The sequence below is a fragment of the Phlebotomus papatasi genome, chromosome 3 (genome assembly GCF_024763615.1).
Source record: "Phlebotomus papatasi isolate M1 chromosome 3, Ppap_2.1, whole genome shotgun sequence".
NCBI classification, from domain to species: Eukaryota; Metazoa; Arthropoda; class Insecta; order Diptera; family Psychodidae; genus Phlebotomus; species Phlebotomus papatasi.
The window spans coordinates 63,005,599-63,024,300 of record NC_077224.1 but is presented as its reverse complement, the minus strand read 5'-3'; the positions used below and the strand labels follow the sequence as shown (position 1 = coordinate 63,024,300).

General features: G+C 30.7%; 1 protein-coding gene across 2 annotated transcripts; it reads left to right on the top strand.

Annotated features, from left to right (window-relative positions):
• The first annotated feature begins 5,533 nt into the window (after nucleotides 1-5,533).
• On the top strand, nucleotides 5,534-18,370 carry LOC129807140 (uncharacterized). 2 transcript variants are annotated; one of them, XM_055856198.1, is made up of 5 exons: nucleotides 5,534-5,866; nucleotides 6,084-6,305; nucleotides 11,098-11,228; nucleotides 12,583-12,728; nucleotides 17,690-18,370. In XM_055856198.1, exons 2-5 carry the CDS (start codon nucleotides 6,143-6,145, stop codon nucleotides 17,859-17,861), a joined length of 612 nt encoding a protein of 203 aa, XP_055712173.1. In that variant the 5' UTR covers nucleotides 5,534-5,866; nucleotides 6,084-6,142; the 3' UTR covers nucleotides 17,862-18,370. The 2 variants fall into 2 exon arrangements, with proteins under 2 accessions (XP_055712173.1, XP_055712174.1); XM_055856199.1 differs by lacking the exon at nucleotides 5,534-5,866 and having other exon boundaries at nucleotides 6,241-6,305; nucleotides 11,103-11,228.
• The last annotated feature ends 332 nt before the right edge of the window (nucleotides 18,371-18,702 follow it).

Sequence of the window (18,702 nt, the reverse complement as noted above, 5' to 3'; positions counted from 1 at the left end):
TTACGTACCGTTAACTATCGAGATTAAACACTTTATTCCACTAAAATTTGCCAGAAATATTGAGAAATGTCAACAGAACCGAAAAACCAAAGTCACTCTTCTTGTGTTTTTATTAGGAAAAAATGGCCGATCGATGTATTTTTTCGACGGTGAAAAGTTACACTGTCAATTGAGGTGAGAATTTTATACGTTAAATCTTATTCATATGAATGGATTTTCACTTTATTTGCAGCACAAGGAACCAAATAATTAAACTATAACATAGAAAAATATACTAATTAAAATTTAGTACTGTATTTATCAAGAAAAAATTGCCTGTCCAACTTGTCCCAGCGAAATTTTCCAACTTTTGCCATTGCCCAACTTGTACCAATTTACCCTATTTAAGCTCAAAAATTGCGAATTTTTAAATTCTCAAATTCATAATTGATTTTATTTATTTTTTATACTTACATTTTTTTTAAGCAAAACCCTTTTGGCTATACTCATACGCAATATTTTTCATTAAAGCGAAAAATATTATTCATTGGTATTGTCAGAAAAATTATTTAAATTTTTGGGCTACTTTTGTCCCTATCGTTCATAGAAGCACAAAATACACTGAATCAGACTCTGTTGGACTTTCCAAGGTTAGATGTAAAACTTATCATTGATTATGTTTATCAGTTCATATTTTAATGTTGATTTTCATTCCGTAGAAAGTGTCTCGTCGTTAAAGGGTTAAATTGACCATTGAAAAATATAGATATGTGCAAATCGACCATTTCCTTTTCCAATAATATAACTTCATAATAAAACTGGTAAAGAGATGTTATTTGCACGTATTTGATTATTTTGAGCCACTTTACAAACTTGTAAAGAAACTTTTGGCTGGATGACAAATGATCAAGTCTTGGAAAAAAATTATTTTTCATATGAATTAAAATTAATTAATTTTTTTTGAAACACATAAATAACATCTACAATTTATAAACAACTTATTTCCAAAAAGAAAAGATCGAAAGTCCAATCTTACCCTCAAAATGTCCAAAATTAAAAACTGTCCAAAATTATGAGCACTTTCCATAAGTCATATTATTTACCCTTATATGTATTTTCGAAAAAAAATACAAAACAAGAATTTTTGTTCATTGGGTATTAGATTTGTCTTGGTTATCTAATTTGATAACCACAAATACATAATGCTGTGAACCCCAATCCTAAATTGACAATAAAATTTGTCAAATTCAAAAAACTGCTCCATCAGTCTTCTCTATTTCAAAGCATTAAATTTCAAATGATTTGATATTATGTGGAGTACTCTTGTCAAATCAATAACACTTGAATAGCTCAAAATAATTATTAACCTTTGGCCTTTCCAATAAATGAAAACAAGGCGCTATTGTTTTTATCATCAATAAACAATTGAGCAATTTTAATAGCATAAATACTTGAAAACTTAAGAGAAAGGGGTGGGAAAGCGTCCGAGGCATTGCGAGCTGCTCGAACTTAAGATTAATATCGATTTATATTTGTCTATAAATCATACTAAAACCATCCTGAAAAATTGTTTAAGAAAAGGGTACTTAAAAATCATTAACCTTTTAATTAGTTATTTGATTAAATCAGGTAAAATTAGACTCTTTGACCTTGAATGTATCAAGATGGTGATTTTTCTTGTGAAAGATGCCGACGACGCAATGTTCAGCTGAACTATCTATAAAAAACATAATAAAATTAAACGTTATACTCAAAAGTACTATCGCTTCATTTTCCGTTTACCGGTTCTCAACCGATTTAAACCGATTCATGAATCACTCAAAAGATTCTACAAAATAGTTTCAAGAGAAAACAAGTACTGGCCATTACCGGTTCATTACCGGTTCACAACCGACTTGAACTGATTTAAAAATCTCTCAAGTTCATCATCTTTGTTTTCAACCGCTTATCCCCATTGAAGTTGTGGGCGCATGACGTCCAGTTTAGCAGCCTACGCCTGTCGATCCTCCGCCATTTCAGGAAGATGTCCGGGTTTGATCCCAAGACGCTCTAAAGGTGTCTACACATTGGGAGCAATTTTCGTCAAAAATTGCGTTTTTGACAGAAATTTGACGTTTCCCCCTACAACGCTGCAAGGAATTTTCTTCAAACAAGCAATTTTTGACAAAAATTGCTCCCAATGTGTAGAGGCCATCAGGCAAGATTCTGAATTTGATTCAGCCACCTTGACCTAGGGCTGCCTCGAGGTCGATTTCTCCTCACAATGGCTTGCATAGCTTTTCTGGGGAATCTTTCGTCATTCATGTGTTGAACATGACCATATCATCGAAGTTATGATCTCTCATCACGAAGAATCAATCCTTCGACTCTTAGAGCTCCTCACAAACGACAACGTTCCTCGCTCGATCTTGACGAGTGATTTTTTTAACCGCCCACAGGTACCTCATCTCGGCATTCGTGATCTTATACTTTCGGTCATTACCTAAATCTCATGACCATATCGTCTTCTCAAAATGAAACTGTTCTAACTGCATTTTCTTTGTATCTGCAATCGTAGCAAACGACGTTTCATGATGCGTCATTAGCAACAAATGCTGATACAAATTAAATGCACTTAGAACAGTTTCATTTTGAGGAGACGATATGTGAGAATAGGAATGAACACAGCACACAGCTTTGAAAACCGATAATTTATCCGAACGACTAAACTTGGTCCTCCTCACCACGCTTCTGCTAAGCCATTATTCGTGACATAACCATTATTCGTGAATAACACCCCGAGATACATGAAATTCTCCACCTTTGCTAATGATTTTTCATTAACATGCATCACTCAAAATATTTCCCAAAATACACCTCAGGAGTAAACTAATTGAATTTTAGATAAAAATTAGTTATCGGTTATGAACCTGTTCATTACTCGTTTAGGATGAGAGGCATGTTAACTATCCTTTGGTCGACTTATGAGGGAGTACCCCGAAGTTCCCAAGTCTCTGTCTCTTACCGTGTAGCCTTTAGAGCTGGCGACAGCCGGACAGCCGGACAGACAGACGGACAAAAAGCGTGACAACATATCTCAGAAATCATCTGAAACGCGAAGGTTTGACGAGAAAAGTGGATTCCGGGAAATAAAGGGGGGTAATTTTAGGGGGATGAAAAAGTCGAGGAATTATCTACTGCTCTCTCCGTGGAGTTCGAGCAGTAAAAAAAATTAATTTATTTATAAACGATATTTTGAAGTAGACTCGATAAAGTAGTTGGAAAATAAATAAATCATATAAATTCAGGCTTAGATATTGTATACATTAACATTTTGTAGACTAACAACATTAACACTACTGGAGAACAAAAAAAGCATACAATTGTTTAAATAAAGTGCTATAAATCTTCACTAAAGAAATACCATGTATGTGTATTATTAATGTATAATTAATTAATTACACATTAATTATTAATTAATTAATAATATTAATGTATATTATTAATTTATTAATTAGCTTATAACGTTTTTTTTTAATTTTTCACAACAATTGCATAAATTTTGGTTGCAATTGCTACTACCTTTTGATCTATGTATCTAATTAGTTTTCCACAGATTTTTTGTTGCCACGTGAAATATTTTTTGTATCTATGCAATATAGGGTGGAGTAAGTACTTTTGGCCACTTTAAGGTTTCATGTGCTTGTAATTTTAATAATCTTTATTTAAATAAAATGAAATTTTGTACAAAGATACCTTAAAGCCGTTTTTTCCTAATAATCCAAAAGAATTCCTAATTTTTTTTTTTGGATATTTTAGTGAAAAATTCATTTTATGCAACTATGCATATTTCAGTACTTTTAGCCACTTTGTAAGCACTTTTGGCCACTTGTTTCCAATAGAATAATAACAGAAGAAATAGCTTTTGAAAACGAAGTCACGATTGTTTTTACTGAAACCCGCAAGGTGTGCCATGTGTAAAATGTATGGGAAAATGAATGGCCAAAAGTACTTACACAGCCGCAAAAAGTAAGCTCTTTTAGCCACATCCGATTTTCATTTAATTTCTTAGAAAATCTTATTAAGGATGATATCACAATAAAATTTAGTTAATTAAGAAATGGACTTTCATTGAATAACATCAAACATTTTCATCATAAATATGAAATAATGCAAAACAATTTCTCTTAACATTAACAAGTTTCTTAAGAATCCCATGTATTGTTAGTGGTTGTTTACCTTATCGAGAATTTCTTTCAATAACTTTGAATTAATCAAGTCGATACAAAATCAAATATGGTTTTCTGATTCGTTAGATTAGAGGTCACGAAATAAGACCCATTTTCCTGTTCTAAATAAACTCATAATTGCCTTGTGATTTTACTTTAGGTGGCCAAAAGTGCTTACATGGCCAAAAGGGCTGACTCTACTCTACCTACTTATTCGCCATTCTTTAGTAACTACTTTCTGAAAATTCGTCAGAGTGTCTTAGGACTCAGGTTTATATAAACATTGAAAGGGATGTAATACATTTAATTGCTTGTCAAATAACAATTTTAAATTTATAAAAAATTATAGAATTTTGAGCAATGAAAGAAGTGTCCGATATTGAAAGCTGTCCGAAATTTGGTACATTTCCCCTATTATTATTATTTCTGTTTCAGTTTTGTTTTATTTTCTTCGGCCCAAAGGAGGCAAAACAATAATCTAATTGGTAATGAAATCAATGCTAGGCTTCAATCACTTTAGAGGTCAATTTAGGTTTTAAAAAAAAAAAACTCTTTAAAATTAATAGAAATGTCAAAATGTGACTGAAAGTTTTGAGATTGTTCTGAAAAATATAATTTTATGTCCCGGGAGAATAAACCACTTTTATATTTTTCCAAAATAATAAAATTTTTAATTTATGTAAAAACAGCAATTCAGAAACCTGGCCTGAAAGTAGGGTATGGCCATTTGGTGGGTGTTCTAACTAAGTTAATTTTTTGACGTACGTGTGATATCGTCTTTTATTTAAATTTTATTAGTTTTTTTTTGGAATTCATCGTAATGTTTTTTATAACTTCTGCAAATACAACGTGGAATATCAATTAAGTGAAATAAAATGCCATCTATTCCACAAGGTACAGCACTATGCAATAAATTGTCATTTTGTTCTTATTTATTGAGTTTCTACTTATTTTCTAAATATAGCACTGAAACCCATTGGACTCACAGCAATAAAGAAGTTGACAGGAATTTATTTGACTCTTGAGGATTTAGTGACCAACAAAGCACGTTCCAAAAATCATGCAAGTCTTTTCTAGAGCTTGGCGGAGTAGATCTCTTATCATTTCTGCGTATGGTTCATTGTGATTGAATTTATGACGTCACCGCTACAAGTGATGTCACAATTGATTGTGAGTCAGGAGAGTGCGGAACTATGTGGGATAAAGTATTACATACTTTTTTTATATTACCCATGTGTTATCACTCGAAAGCATGGAGGTGCGAGGGAAGCTCGTGTGAAACTTCAGTGATACCAAGAGTGATAACGACAAATTGGCTTCCCCTTTGTGCCTCATTAGATCATGCGCTTGACAATCTGGTGGGGAATACACCCTATATAAAGGATACTGTGGCAGAGTCCTTCCTTAAAACATTTCAACAAGTGTCTGTGGATTGACCAGTTGCTTCACACACTTGGAGGGATCATCCTCAAAATAACAAAAAAAGAAGAAAAAAAATAGTAGAAAGATATCTTAGGAAAACTTTTTACCCACAAACTTCTGTAGAGTCTTTTTTCGGTGGATAGATATTTAAAAAATAAATAAATAAATACAGTTTGAACTGCAACAGTGTTTTGAAGAGTTTCAAATGATTTTTCATTATTTTCTCAAGTGGAATGTGAATTCTATTTATAATCACGGTAATTATTAAGCGGAAATTTTGTCACCTGCACAATTACAAAAGCAATCAAAATATTTTAAATTACATTTTCAAGTGCAGTATATTAAAATCACATTGGAAAAAAAATAAAACCACTATTGGAAATATGCAGATTATTAATTTTTTTTTCAATTTTCTTGTCACATAATTTTGTGGCTATAGAGAGTTTAATTGTGCTGTCATTTGCATTTTTGCAGAAAAGCATTAAGAGTGAGAGAGCTTCAGCTGTGAATTTTGAGGTGAAGATCGCAAATCAATGATGATTAATTTGAATGTTCTTGTGGGATTTGTGATTCTGTGTTTGGCACATTGTGATGCACTTTCCGTGCCAAATCACTACAATTTGATACAGACCTACAAATCGGATCAAACACCACAATTTAATGGGAAAACACCCTTAATTAATGTTAATGAACCAGGTAAGTAACAATATAAAATAGCATTCCTCATTGAATCCCCATATGCCTACCACTCACGATTATAGCCTGCGTAATTATTATTATACTTGTAAAAAAAACCCATAAGAAAGAAGAATACGTGAATGGGTTCTATTGTAAGATGTCTACGTTCTAAAGAAAGATAGAAACCTAATGAATGTGGGTTGAATACGTGGGAAATAAAAAAAGGCGACAAGCATTATTCCAAACCATTCAGTATCTCGTGGCATAGAAGGATGTTTGACTTGCTTAATGTACACATTTCTTTTAATACCATCTTTTTGCCTCTGACACGATAAAAAATTGAGAAAAATTGCTTAGTGCCAGCATGTCACATCATCCAAATTGAATGGGAACAATTTGGACAGAGTCACAGTAATTTACCGCAAAATATTACCATTTACTCTATATGCAAATGAATATTTTCACAGTCATTTTAGAGCAATATTTTTGCTATTACAAAGGTCAAAGTTCGACTAGAATATTTGGAATAATATTCCATTAATAACAATTCCACTAATTTAACAAATGTAGCTCTCTTTACGTTAAAGCTGTCACCAAGATTAAACTTTTGAATGACCCAAAAATAAATATAACAATATACATTTAGACATTAAGGAATGATGCTGACTGCTGAGTAATGTTTGTTAATTACAATTTCTAATCCCTTTCTCTTCTATTAAGATTGATGAAACTATTTTAGAATTCTCCTGAAGTCAGACGACAGCAATTATCTTATTTTATAAATTCTCTAAAATATCTTTATTCTGCACAAAAAGTATTTTGCACATACCTATCTAAAATTAAAAATTTTGCGATCTTAGATAAATGCAAGATACAGATCAACAAAGCTTATAAGGCACCACGTAAATAAATTTAAACCTGTAAATTGCAAGTTTTAATGTCCATCGGCGTCTTAACATTAAAAGCCCTTCCTGGAAGTAAAATCCCGAAGAGTCCTAAAAAAAATTAAAGGTTACGATTTTCTATATTACCGTCCACGAAATTCAAACTGAAGGTTCAGTCCAGTTCCTAAAGGTTTTGAAATCTTAAATAACAACGAATTTTAGTGGCTTTTGGAAATACACTGATTGATAATTTGTTCTTAATATTCAAACTTAAGTCAAAATCTTCCTAAAAACCTTCGCTGATAAGAAATTAGAGAAGTTAAGCCATATAAGCTAAACCTTGGGACTGAAGCCTGTTTTAAGCGTCCTGAATATTAATTAAGTAAAAATCACTAAGGGCTCTAATAGATTCAGATCAGAATGATCCTTCCGTATCTTTAATATGTGAAATTTGGTAGTAAATATTTATTCCAAATTGTCATACACTGAAAGATCAGAATAATCGATTAGAGGTCCTCTGCATAACTTAACTTTATCTAATTATTTTTACTGCCACATTTTGCAGACTAAATATTTTCGAGGATTAGCCCTTATTTTGATTGAACTGTCAGATATTGGGGACAAAATACAAACTCAATAAAGAATCGCACTTCCATATCAAAGATGATTTTTAATCAAATTATAAAAAAGAAACGATCAAATAAAAATAATTATAAAAAAATATAAAGATGATAACATTTATAAAGGGAAAAACAATTTTGGTCAGTAGATTATAAAATTTGGTAAGTTAATATATTCAAATTGATCAGTAAATAATTCAAAATGGTTTTAGTAATGCCTTTTCCACACCTTTTAGCTCGGTATAATTTAATGAAGTCAAAATTCACGTCCCCTTCTATCTCAAAATATTTGCATAAGTCTATTCCATTCTTTCGGTCTCAAAATTGGGCTGAACTAAATTTAATTTGGTCTGACGTTTAAAAGGAGAAGAAGAGTGCGAAAGAGTGGAATAGACATATACAAAGCTTTGAAGAAAGAACAGGACGTGAATTTTGACTTTATGAAATTTTCCTGACCTAAAAGGTGTGCCGGAGCAATTAAAGGCTCCGGCACACTTTTTAGAGCAGGAAAATTTCATGGAGTCGAAATTCGTATCCCTTTCCTTCTCACATGTTTTGCGTGTGACTATCTCATTCTTTCTCACACCAAATTCGATTGAGCTAATTTGAATTTGGAGTGATATTTAGGAGAATAAGAAGATAGTAAGAAAATGAGATAGACATATGCAAAACAAGTGAGAAAGAAAGGGATGCGAATTTCGACTTCACGAAATTTTCCTGATCTAAAAGGTGTGCCGGAGCCATAAATATTCAATTGTAAGATAAATTAAAAATCAATTTTGATCAGTAAAAAATTTAAAGGCTTATACATTCTTATGCCTCCAGCACACCTTTTAGATCGGTGAATATTCATGAAATCATAATTCATGTCCCATTCTTTCTCGAAAGATTTGCATTAAGTCTATCCTATTCCTTCAGTTTCGAAATTGAGCTGAATTAAATTTAATTTGTTGTGATGTTTAAAAGAAGAAGAAGAAGAGTATGAAAGAGTAGGACAGATATATGCAGAACTCTTATAACTGGAAAGGGTTGTGTATTTTGACTTTGTGAAATTTTCCTGACTTAAAAGGTGGACTGCAGCCATAACCTTTCCTTTTTTCCAAATTTTACTGATTATTTTTTACCAAAGGACTGCCCATTCAGCATTAGAATATAGACAGGATGGAAGATAGAATTCTCTCGTTCAGTAATAACCTTCCCTATTTGAGAGCTCTCTCCGGTTGAGGTTTTTTTTACCGATTCGAAAGTATATCAGAGAGAACTTACCTAAAAACCCCTTGGAAGTTCGAACGTTTAAACCGACGAAATACACAAAAGTGAGCAAGTTCATCAAAAGGACATTTCTTTTTGAATGAAATTGCAATTAAGAGTTCTACCATCCTGAAATTCCACAAAACTACACAACATTTCACTTTTTGCAGCAAAAGTTTGGGCACTGTAGCTGACATTGTTGACGGTTAAGTGTCAAGAAATTCGAAATTCGAAGTGGTAGAACAATAAGGGGCAAAGCGGCGGGTATATGAACTTGCACTTTAGGCTTCCGGTAGATTTTCGAATAGGTTTGGCTTGGCTTTGGAGTGGCTTTGCCTCTTCGAAAGGTTATTACTGAACGGAGCCAATGATGACAGTGGAACAGTTTAAGAAATCTAAATTTTGGAAGATAAATATAAATTGTTCTATATTGTCAAATTATACAACTTTGTGCCACTTTTTCAAGTTTTTCTTGCATATTTTACAAATTTAGTTCATATATTACATTTTTAAATCTTTTTTAACTCTAAACTTTTAGTGGAAAACTTGAATTTTCGAGATCAAACACATTAGGATTTTCAATTCGCTACTCTTTTGAAGGATTGAGCTAGAGAGTTAAAGAGTCATAAAATAATAATACTAATTGTAAAAATCATAATAAAAGCGAATTGCATGCATAGATATTAAATTTCCAATAAAAGTTCATTTACCGGTAATTTACTGATTCATTACCGGCTAACATTGGTTTAATTAGTTGTATATTTAGAGTTTTCGCAACTTTAAAATAAATGTATTATTCTATTAAATCGATTGGGTAGGGGGAAACGAAAATAGACCTATTTAGATTATATCGACAATTTTTGAAATAAATAAATAATATCGACTTAATGTAGGGGCTGGACTGGGATAACCGAAAACTGGAAGTCCATATTCCTTATCACTTAGCTTTTAACTCAGAGCCTTTGAAAGAATCACCGGATATCAAAGTTTTCATAGTTAATACATAAATGAATAAAATGATGTACCAAATAGAGATAGGAGAATCAAAAAAATATTATAAGACAAATTTTTTAAAGATATATAATATAAAATTATATTTTGAAAAGACAATGTAAATTATCTGATTTTTATTTCGTTTAACCAGTCCTTATAACAGTATTTTTATTCATTTTAATGAGCCAGGCATACGGAATATTGACAAACGGCGGAACAACATAAAAATATGCAAAAATCAAAACCTTTAGGGGCTTATCAAATAAAATTTAATGTGCAAAATAAATTAAAATTGATACCTCATACAACCTCTTTGATTTCGAAAAATACTTACTGTAGAGTACTGAAGTACATCAATTTAATTCTTTTACTTGTTTAATGTCGGTTTCTTAGTTTTATTTAATTGATGAGTAAAGTTGTTTTGTGAAATCAATTCCTTCGCATTTATGAATTTTGACATTTATTCTATAAACTTCAAAATAATCTTGTAATAATTCTTTTTTTATATTTCCTGTATCGTTCATATTTAATATTTTTAACTGTCAATTTCTTTATATTCAATATTTCCTTTTTACAATTTAAATCAAATTATTTACGGTAAAATGCAACTATTTGTTTTATAAGATTATCATAAAGGATTCCTTCATAACGCAGCTTTGAATTAGAAATTGCTATGAAGTTGACCTTTCAAATGATTAATTTTTTTTGACTTTTTTTTTAAAGCAAAGTAAAAACAAATCGTTTTTGATTTGTGAAGCTATAAAAATACTTATGTTTTCTTTCATTTATTTCAATATACTAAAAACATTCTTTAAGAGGTGAGTGGTGAAATATAATAGATATCATGCTCCTGAAAATTAGTAGTTCCATGACCTGAAGTTGACATATCTGTTGAATTGGTTATTACGAAAAACAATAGATTAATTTCAAGCGTAGATAATGAAATTCGTCTGTAATTGTTCTATAGTAAGATTTTACTGGGGATTCAATAAACCTATTCATTATTTTTATTTTAAATTTAAATCTCTGTAAACATTATTCAATCTACAAACTATTTGTCAGTTCAGCAAAATCAACAACAACGGAGAGAGATTGAAGATTTGGAGGATGACGAAAACACCCTCGATGACTTCGACTTGAGAAGAGAAGAAGAAATAGCCCTTAAATACGCCTATCTCATACAACTACTGCAGGTAAATTTAAATGTGAATTCTCAGTTTTGATTTGTACATTAATATTTATAATAGTTCCAAATGGATTGAATTAAGATATTTTTGTAAACTTGCTATCTTCAATCCAACTAAATCTTCAAAAATGGCGGGAAAAATTAATTGATAGCCGCACTTTAGAATATTTTAAATTTCCACTTTAAGATCTCTTAGTTTTATAATAGTGCTAAATCATCTTATATAACTTTTTGTATGTCTTATCTACAATTTAAAGCACTTCTTCACGCATAATATTCTAAATAAAATTTCTATATGAATGGGTCTCGTATGTAATATCCATACAAGTTCCTTCTTATGGTAGATTTATTTTACAAATTTAGTAAAAGAAACAAGATAACAACATTTCTGTTTATACTGATGTATATTTACCTGTTTTTACAATGATTTATTTAGTTATTGTGTAATTGCTTAGTCATAAATCTCTTTTATTTCCTTAAATGAGCTTCAAATCTTTAAATTGTCTTTTTAAATTGATTCTATCTAATAAATATTTTTACTTTTAAAGTAGCATATTTCTTCAAGTCTTTTAGCTTTAGGCTTATTGCTAATTTTACCGTTATTTGTTATTTTTAATTATGAATTTCTAGTAGAAAAACTTTGTGATAAATCATGAAACGATGAAGGAATACGTGTTAAGACGTTAAGAGTATTCTAATTTAAAAAAAAAACCAAAGGATAAAATAAGGAAAAGGTGTATAACGCTTTTGGCACTTGCTTTTTGAATTTTCTTTAGTATTTCCACAATATAAAATAATCATCAAAATCTGTTCGTCAATTTGAACTTATTATTTTTCCCTTGAAAAACACTCGCTAATGAATATTTTGCGAAAAAATTTGGATGTTCTGTAAAGCCTATCTGTGTGGTGAAAATTTGAATGCTTAATTTATTTATCTTGCTATATAACAAATTTTAGTATTTTAGGTTTGCTTTATCTTTAAAATGTTTCCCTTATTACTATACTGAGAGAAATTCGAAAAAGTTAAAATAACATTCCGGAAATGTTAATTTTACCCTGCATTATTGATCCGAAATCGGTGTAAATATTATCCTTTTTAGGTGTATTAGGGGTTAAAGTTACCCTTCTTGATGTTAATTTTACCCTTAAAAAGGTGTAAAATTAACATTAAAAAATGTTTATGTATTTTTACACCTAAAATTGTTAAAGTTATGAGGAAAAAAAGTTAATCGCACCCTCTTTTTTTTCTCAGTGTATAAAATTAGGAGAAGAATCATTAATTTAACTTATATTCTTATGTTTTCTATCTGAGAAGAGCAGGAAATGATTTATATGACAAATATTGTTTGTTTGTTGTTAAGGAACCTGCACGAGATCCTCTTCCCGTGATTTATATGGAAAGCGAACAAGTGGCAGACGACGACTATCACGATGAAATCATGGACAAGAGATCAGGGAGATACTACCGGCGTTATCCGTGGAAAAGGCAAAATACCCGATACCGAACGTAAGCATTTATCACACAATAATTTCCTATAATATTAATGTGAAATAAGACCCCATTGAGCGTAATTATCAAATTTGTGTATGGATGAAGAGGAAAAGCGGAAATGAAAAAGCATTTTCCGCTACCTGCCAACACCTCTATAGGCACCATGGGAGATTTTATCTACTTTTATTCATGTCGTAGAATCAAGAAGAGAACTGGTAACAGACAGTGCCTTTGAATATTTAAAAAGCTACATTATAAATTTTATAAATCAATCATACTAAGTGAGAGACAGAGATTATCTATACACAACCATTTCATTTTATCGTTGAACATAAACTCAAACAAAAGATGTTGATCTGTTCAAACAATCATCTTTTTTTTTTAAAGAAACTCCAATATTTGGGAGGAATTGTAAGTGTGTACATTTTAGCAAAGTACAATGATACTGAAACATCAAATATACTAAATATTTCACTGTTATCTGTTTGTGATTTGCTACTCACAGCAGAATACTAAATCACTGACTGACCCGTTGCTCTCTTACCCCGTAGATTTTGGTTATATTAATATAGTGAGATATATTTGAATGTGATAAGCGATTCATTGTGTGGAGGCGTCTAGAATTCCATTGTGTTTTGTCTAATAATCAAATACACCATTTGGTTGAATAACGCTAATTGCAAAGATTCATTGATAAAAATCATTGAACAGGAATGCTTCGTAATTTACGAAAATGATTAATAAAATGAAAAATTGCCTTTTGCGCCATAGATTTTGTAATAAAATCTGTTTAATAGAAAATAACCATAAAGCTGTTGGATTAGGGAAAGTGGGACAGTTTACGTAACAATTCCCAATTTGATTATATACGATGGTCATAACAAATTAGGTTTAATAAAAAAGGGCATGGGGAAAATAAGCCAGGGATAGAATTAGACGGTGGGATGTTATAGTTTAGAAGGAATATTAAACAAATCACTGTTTATTCAATGTAGTCATCTCCCTCTTTAATCATTGAAATAATTCATCAGTCCAATTCAAATATTTTTATTTTACAAATTAGATGGAAAGAAAAATTTTATTTGTTACCCAGGGATGGAATGATAACTTTTCTTCACTATCGAATCGATAGTATCGATAAATCTCTATCTGTAAGATTAAGTGAATGTCGAGTGAATGGCGAGTGAATTTGCGCATTGCCGGCCGAGCCATTCATTGTGACATTCTTAAAAGAATCTAGCTGTTGATAAATATCTATATTAGTCACAAGAAATACAGCTATCGTTTAAATATTTCAGAATAAGGAAGTATCGAAAATAAGTCATCATATCAACTCAGGTCTCCCATAATAAATATTCTTGAATTTTCTTAACTCATGTTGAGAAAAATATTTTTAACTGAAAGGCAGACATTGACGTTAATTTTCAATATTAATTACTCCTGGCTTCTTTCATTGTGACCTAAATTTTTAATATAATTGCCAATAAAATATTTTATGATTTTAGAATTCAATACTCTGAAAATTCGTTTAAACAAAATGTAAAACAACATTTTAGACCGAAAATACATTTTTTCCTGTTCCCATTGCGGTTTTCGCAAAAAGAAAAACTATTTGTTGTAAAACATTATTAACATTATTACCAAGACAGCTGGATTGTTGATGCAAAATGTATTAACTTTTCAGTGTTGCTTTTTGAAAATTAATTTTTTGAATTACTTATAGTCATCGTGAATAACTAAGTCAAACAAAAAAAGAACAATTTTTTTTAGAAGTAATGAAAATTAATAGTTCGAAAACAAAAATTTAGGGGATGTAGGGTCGTTTTTATCTGTAGGTCTTGATATTAATTATTGATATTAATTTTTTCAAATATTTTAAAAGATAACTGGTCTTCAACGTAATGCAATTTAGCTCTACAATAGTAATTATGAAAACAAATAAAATAATTGCAATGCCTAGCTGCCTTTAGAAATATGCGAAAAATTTGTATATCGATGTAGCTCCACAGTTCAAGGTAGCCCCACCTCCCCTTACATTATGTAGTTTAATTTTGTGAAGCAAAACTTTTATCAAAAATCTGTTGTTATAACACTCTATAACAATGAATTAAAAAAGTGGATCAATTTTACAATAAATTATTTAAAAAATAGTCCCATTAAAAGTATTGAAATTTTCTAATATCCTTTATTTTTGAGCACATGAGACTTTTAATAACATTTTGTGGTTATGTTTTTCTGTAACGTCAGATTGTTCTATCTCTTTTTATCCAAAGGTTAACATGTGCTCATCGCATTCTCTATTCCAGTTTCCACTTTTTGCCACCAGATGTCACTACTGTCGCCCAAAAAATACCTTAATTATAGACTTAATAAGTACTTATTAAGGATTTATTTTATGCACTTGAACCTTCTTTAAGAGCATGGACAATGCTTTTAATTATAGCATTGCGCTAGTAACAGCTTAAATTGTGTTAGCCGGGTTGTTGGATCCAAAAACAACACAAAACAATTTTATATATATTTTTTTTTACTTAAAATGCAAAAATTTGTTAATTAAAAAAATTGACGTTTATGCCCACACTGATAGGGGAAATTTTCTTTCAAAAAGCATTTTTATCACATTTTTTTTTAATTAAATTAATAAGTTTGTAGAGGCCTTAGGGTAAAGCAATCATTTGATGTCATCATGTCCCATTTGATGCCACATCTAATAAATTTATACTTTTTTCAATATTATTAAATATTCTAAAATATTACCAAAATATCAAAATAATTAAAGAAAAATATCAATTTATTAGCATCAAATGGGGCATGACAATAAGTGATTCATTTATTATAAAAGTGTGAAAAACATTAGTTTTATCCATATTTCCATTAATTTTCTATTTTTTTACTTATTTAAATCTAGGCGAAACTGGGGCACCAGCAAACACGGGGTACCACCAAACACTGCGATTTTTTAATCGGATATTGGACTTCAGAGGATAAGACCTATAGGAATTTATAGGCCCTATAGGGATGCTTGTCCACTGAAGAAATGGTTGAGATAGTCCAAGTAGTTTAGAAATAAAAATTAGTGTTTGGTACCCCGTGTTTGGTGATGCCCCAGTTTCCTCTAATTGAATATACATTTTTGAAGGTTTTTTTTTGAATATTGAAATATGGGATGGTAAGGGTTGAGCGTGTGAAAAGAATAAAGGATTTGTATTGGTGGAATACAGCCGTCAACAGGGTTGACATGTGTCGAATAGGCCGTACGCTCTACACTTATAAGCCATTTCAGGCGATCTTTTGAGTTTATTTATGAATCGGTTTAAATCGATTGTAAATCGGTAAGCGATAAATGATGCGAGAGTACTTTCGAAGTATAGTATCTATGTGACGAATCCGAGCATTTCGCGAAGCATGGGATGCTTTGCCACCCTTCTTTTTTTATACTATTAATTTACTATAATATACACTGAGAGAAATCCGAAAAAGTTAAAATAACATTCCGGAAATGTTTATTTTAGCCTGCAGTATTGATCCGAAATCGGTGTAAATATTACGCTTTTTAGGTGTATTAGGGGTTAAAGTTACCCTTTTTCATGTTAATTTTACCCTTAAAAAGGTGTAAAATTAACATTAAAAAATGTTGATATATTTTTACACAAGGTGTTAAATTTATGAGGAAAAACAGTTAATCGCATCCCCGTTTTTTTCTCAGTGTAGGTAAGTAGCATACCAAATATTGAAGTTATAAGTCAATAACAGATCGCAGAGATTGCCCAGTTGTAAAATAACCATTTTATTTCTTGTATAATATTATATTAAATACGTTGTTACCACTTCAAAATAATTGATTATTAATTGATTATTCTTAATTCATAAATCGGTTAACCATAAGTTTTTTGAAGTGCGTAAAGCTTATTTAGAAATATCAAATATTAATTACATAATCTTATAAAGTCAAGTTTTCTTTTTTAAATTATTATGGTAATGATCGTAACGATTTTAATGGATTTAGGGTAGAAGGAGTAATTTGGTATCCAACCTATATTGGAATTTTATGATTTCAAAATGTTATAGATGGATAAGTAAAAGAGACCATGTGGGAGTAATCTTGAACATACGGCTTGTACTTCTTCGTGGTTTTCTTTTTCTTTTCCTTTATCTGAAACAGTAATGAAATTTCAAAATTTCAATTGAAGTACAAATCCAAAATACCCGATTTTACCCGTGAGCTTATTATTATTGCATTAATATCTTAGATTTTAGCCAATCCTTCTCAATACTTGGGCAAACTCGGAAATTGTCCTTTATATAAAACTGTACCACTTTTCCCTACCTTTAAAAGTAATTTCAACTATGATGACGTGTTGAAACTTTGAATTTTGTCAAATATTTGACAAACTTTGCCTCTATAGGTGTCAACAACAGTTTTTAATATAAAACAGCCAACAGAGTATATAAAACCAACAACTTCATAATGTGTAACTTGCTTTTAATCAGAACTGAAGGACGCATAAAATCACAAACCATCCTTGCTCCAGAAAATCTCTCTCTATATTTCAATAAATTAAAGATATAGTACAAAATAGCTAAAAATGTCACAACAGTCAAACAACTTTCACTTTTGATAAAGTTCAAGGGGAAATCACATCAAATTTATTTATCTGAAACATTTTTGCGGGAGCGAAAGTCAAAAGTCAAAGAAAAGCTCTCTCCCCAAGATAGACTTAATCTTCTAGCAAAGAGTGATCCAATTACATTTCTCTCTTATACAATTGATATGGTGTCTAAATGTTTTTCAGAGGGGGGTTAGAGGATAACATTTCAGATTGGATTCAATTTGAAAAAGAAAATAAATCTACTGCTATTGTGTGCTCAAGTGAATCATTTTAGGAGAGCTCCTTTGGCATAAGGATCAATCTTTTAATCTCTCTCTAGGGGAACTTTCCCTTTTTTCCAACCATTTTCCCTTTTTCCTTTTGCAGCTACGATGCTGATTCCAAATACATGTGCGTCCCAAGTCGTGAGGATGTCTTTCGACTCCTTCTGGGACTCCATGCTGTGTCTGTTTCTGGTGATGAGCAGAAAACTGTAACTTTTTGCAGTCGCAAGCGACCAGCTAAAGCCGTTTTTACAAACATCCGATTTCTGGGCTGAATTTCTTCATGTCACCAACACACCAAACCATAGGCATTTCAATTATAGAGACAACTTATTTGCCAAAGACAGGACAGGAAGAAAGAAAAAAAGTGAAATTTATGTAAACATATCTTCAAATATTGGGGACTCTCCTCTTCCTCTGATAGTGGAAAATATTAGTATATAGAAGAAATATCTTTCGAGAGAACGTAATCTGTGTCATATTGAATAAATAAATAAATGAATTTCGTGGATTTACCGCAGCTAAAAAAAAAAAGATTGAGAACATTTAAAATAATTGTATGAATAATCTTATTTTGTCTATTCTTAACACACATGAGAGATTGAGACAGATTTACTAATATTTCAAACAATTTAAATGTGGCCATTATTTTAAAATAAACGATATAATCCATAAATTATTCCGATTAAAATTCACAATTATATATTATAGTGAATGAGCCAAAAATTCAGTGTTATTCAACTATAAAATATGCAATAAAAAAGAGACAGAATTTTTCTTTTAACATTTTTATTACATAAATCAAAAGAATATTGGACTAAGAATATTTTATGATACAGTTTTGGAAGGTATACCCATACAGGTGTGGGCAAGAAATATTGACGCAACAGTATTTTCCATAGATACAAATTCAGGCAATTTCCAGAGATGAAAATGGCTCTTGGCAACATTTGATCCAGAAAGGTTAGTACAAAAATATAATTACCTCTTTTAATAAAATAAATTTAGGATAAAAAATTTGTGGTTAATAAAATATATATAATATTTAAAATTTCTTTTTTTTTCATTAGCCAGAAAAACAGAAAAATATGAAAATTACATTCAATAAGCTAATTT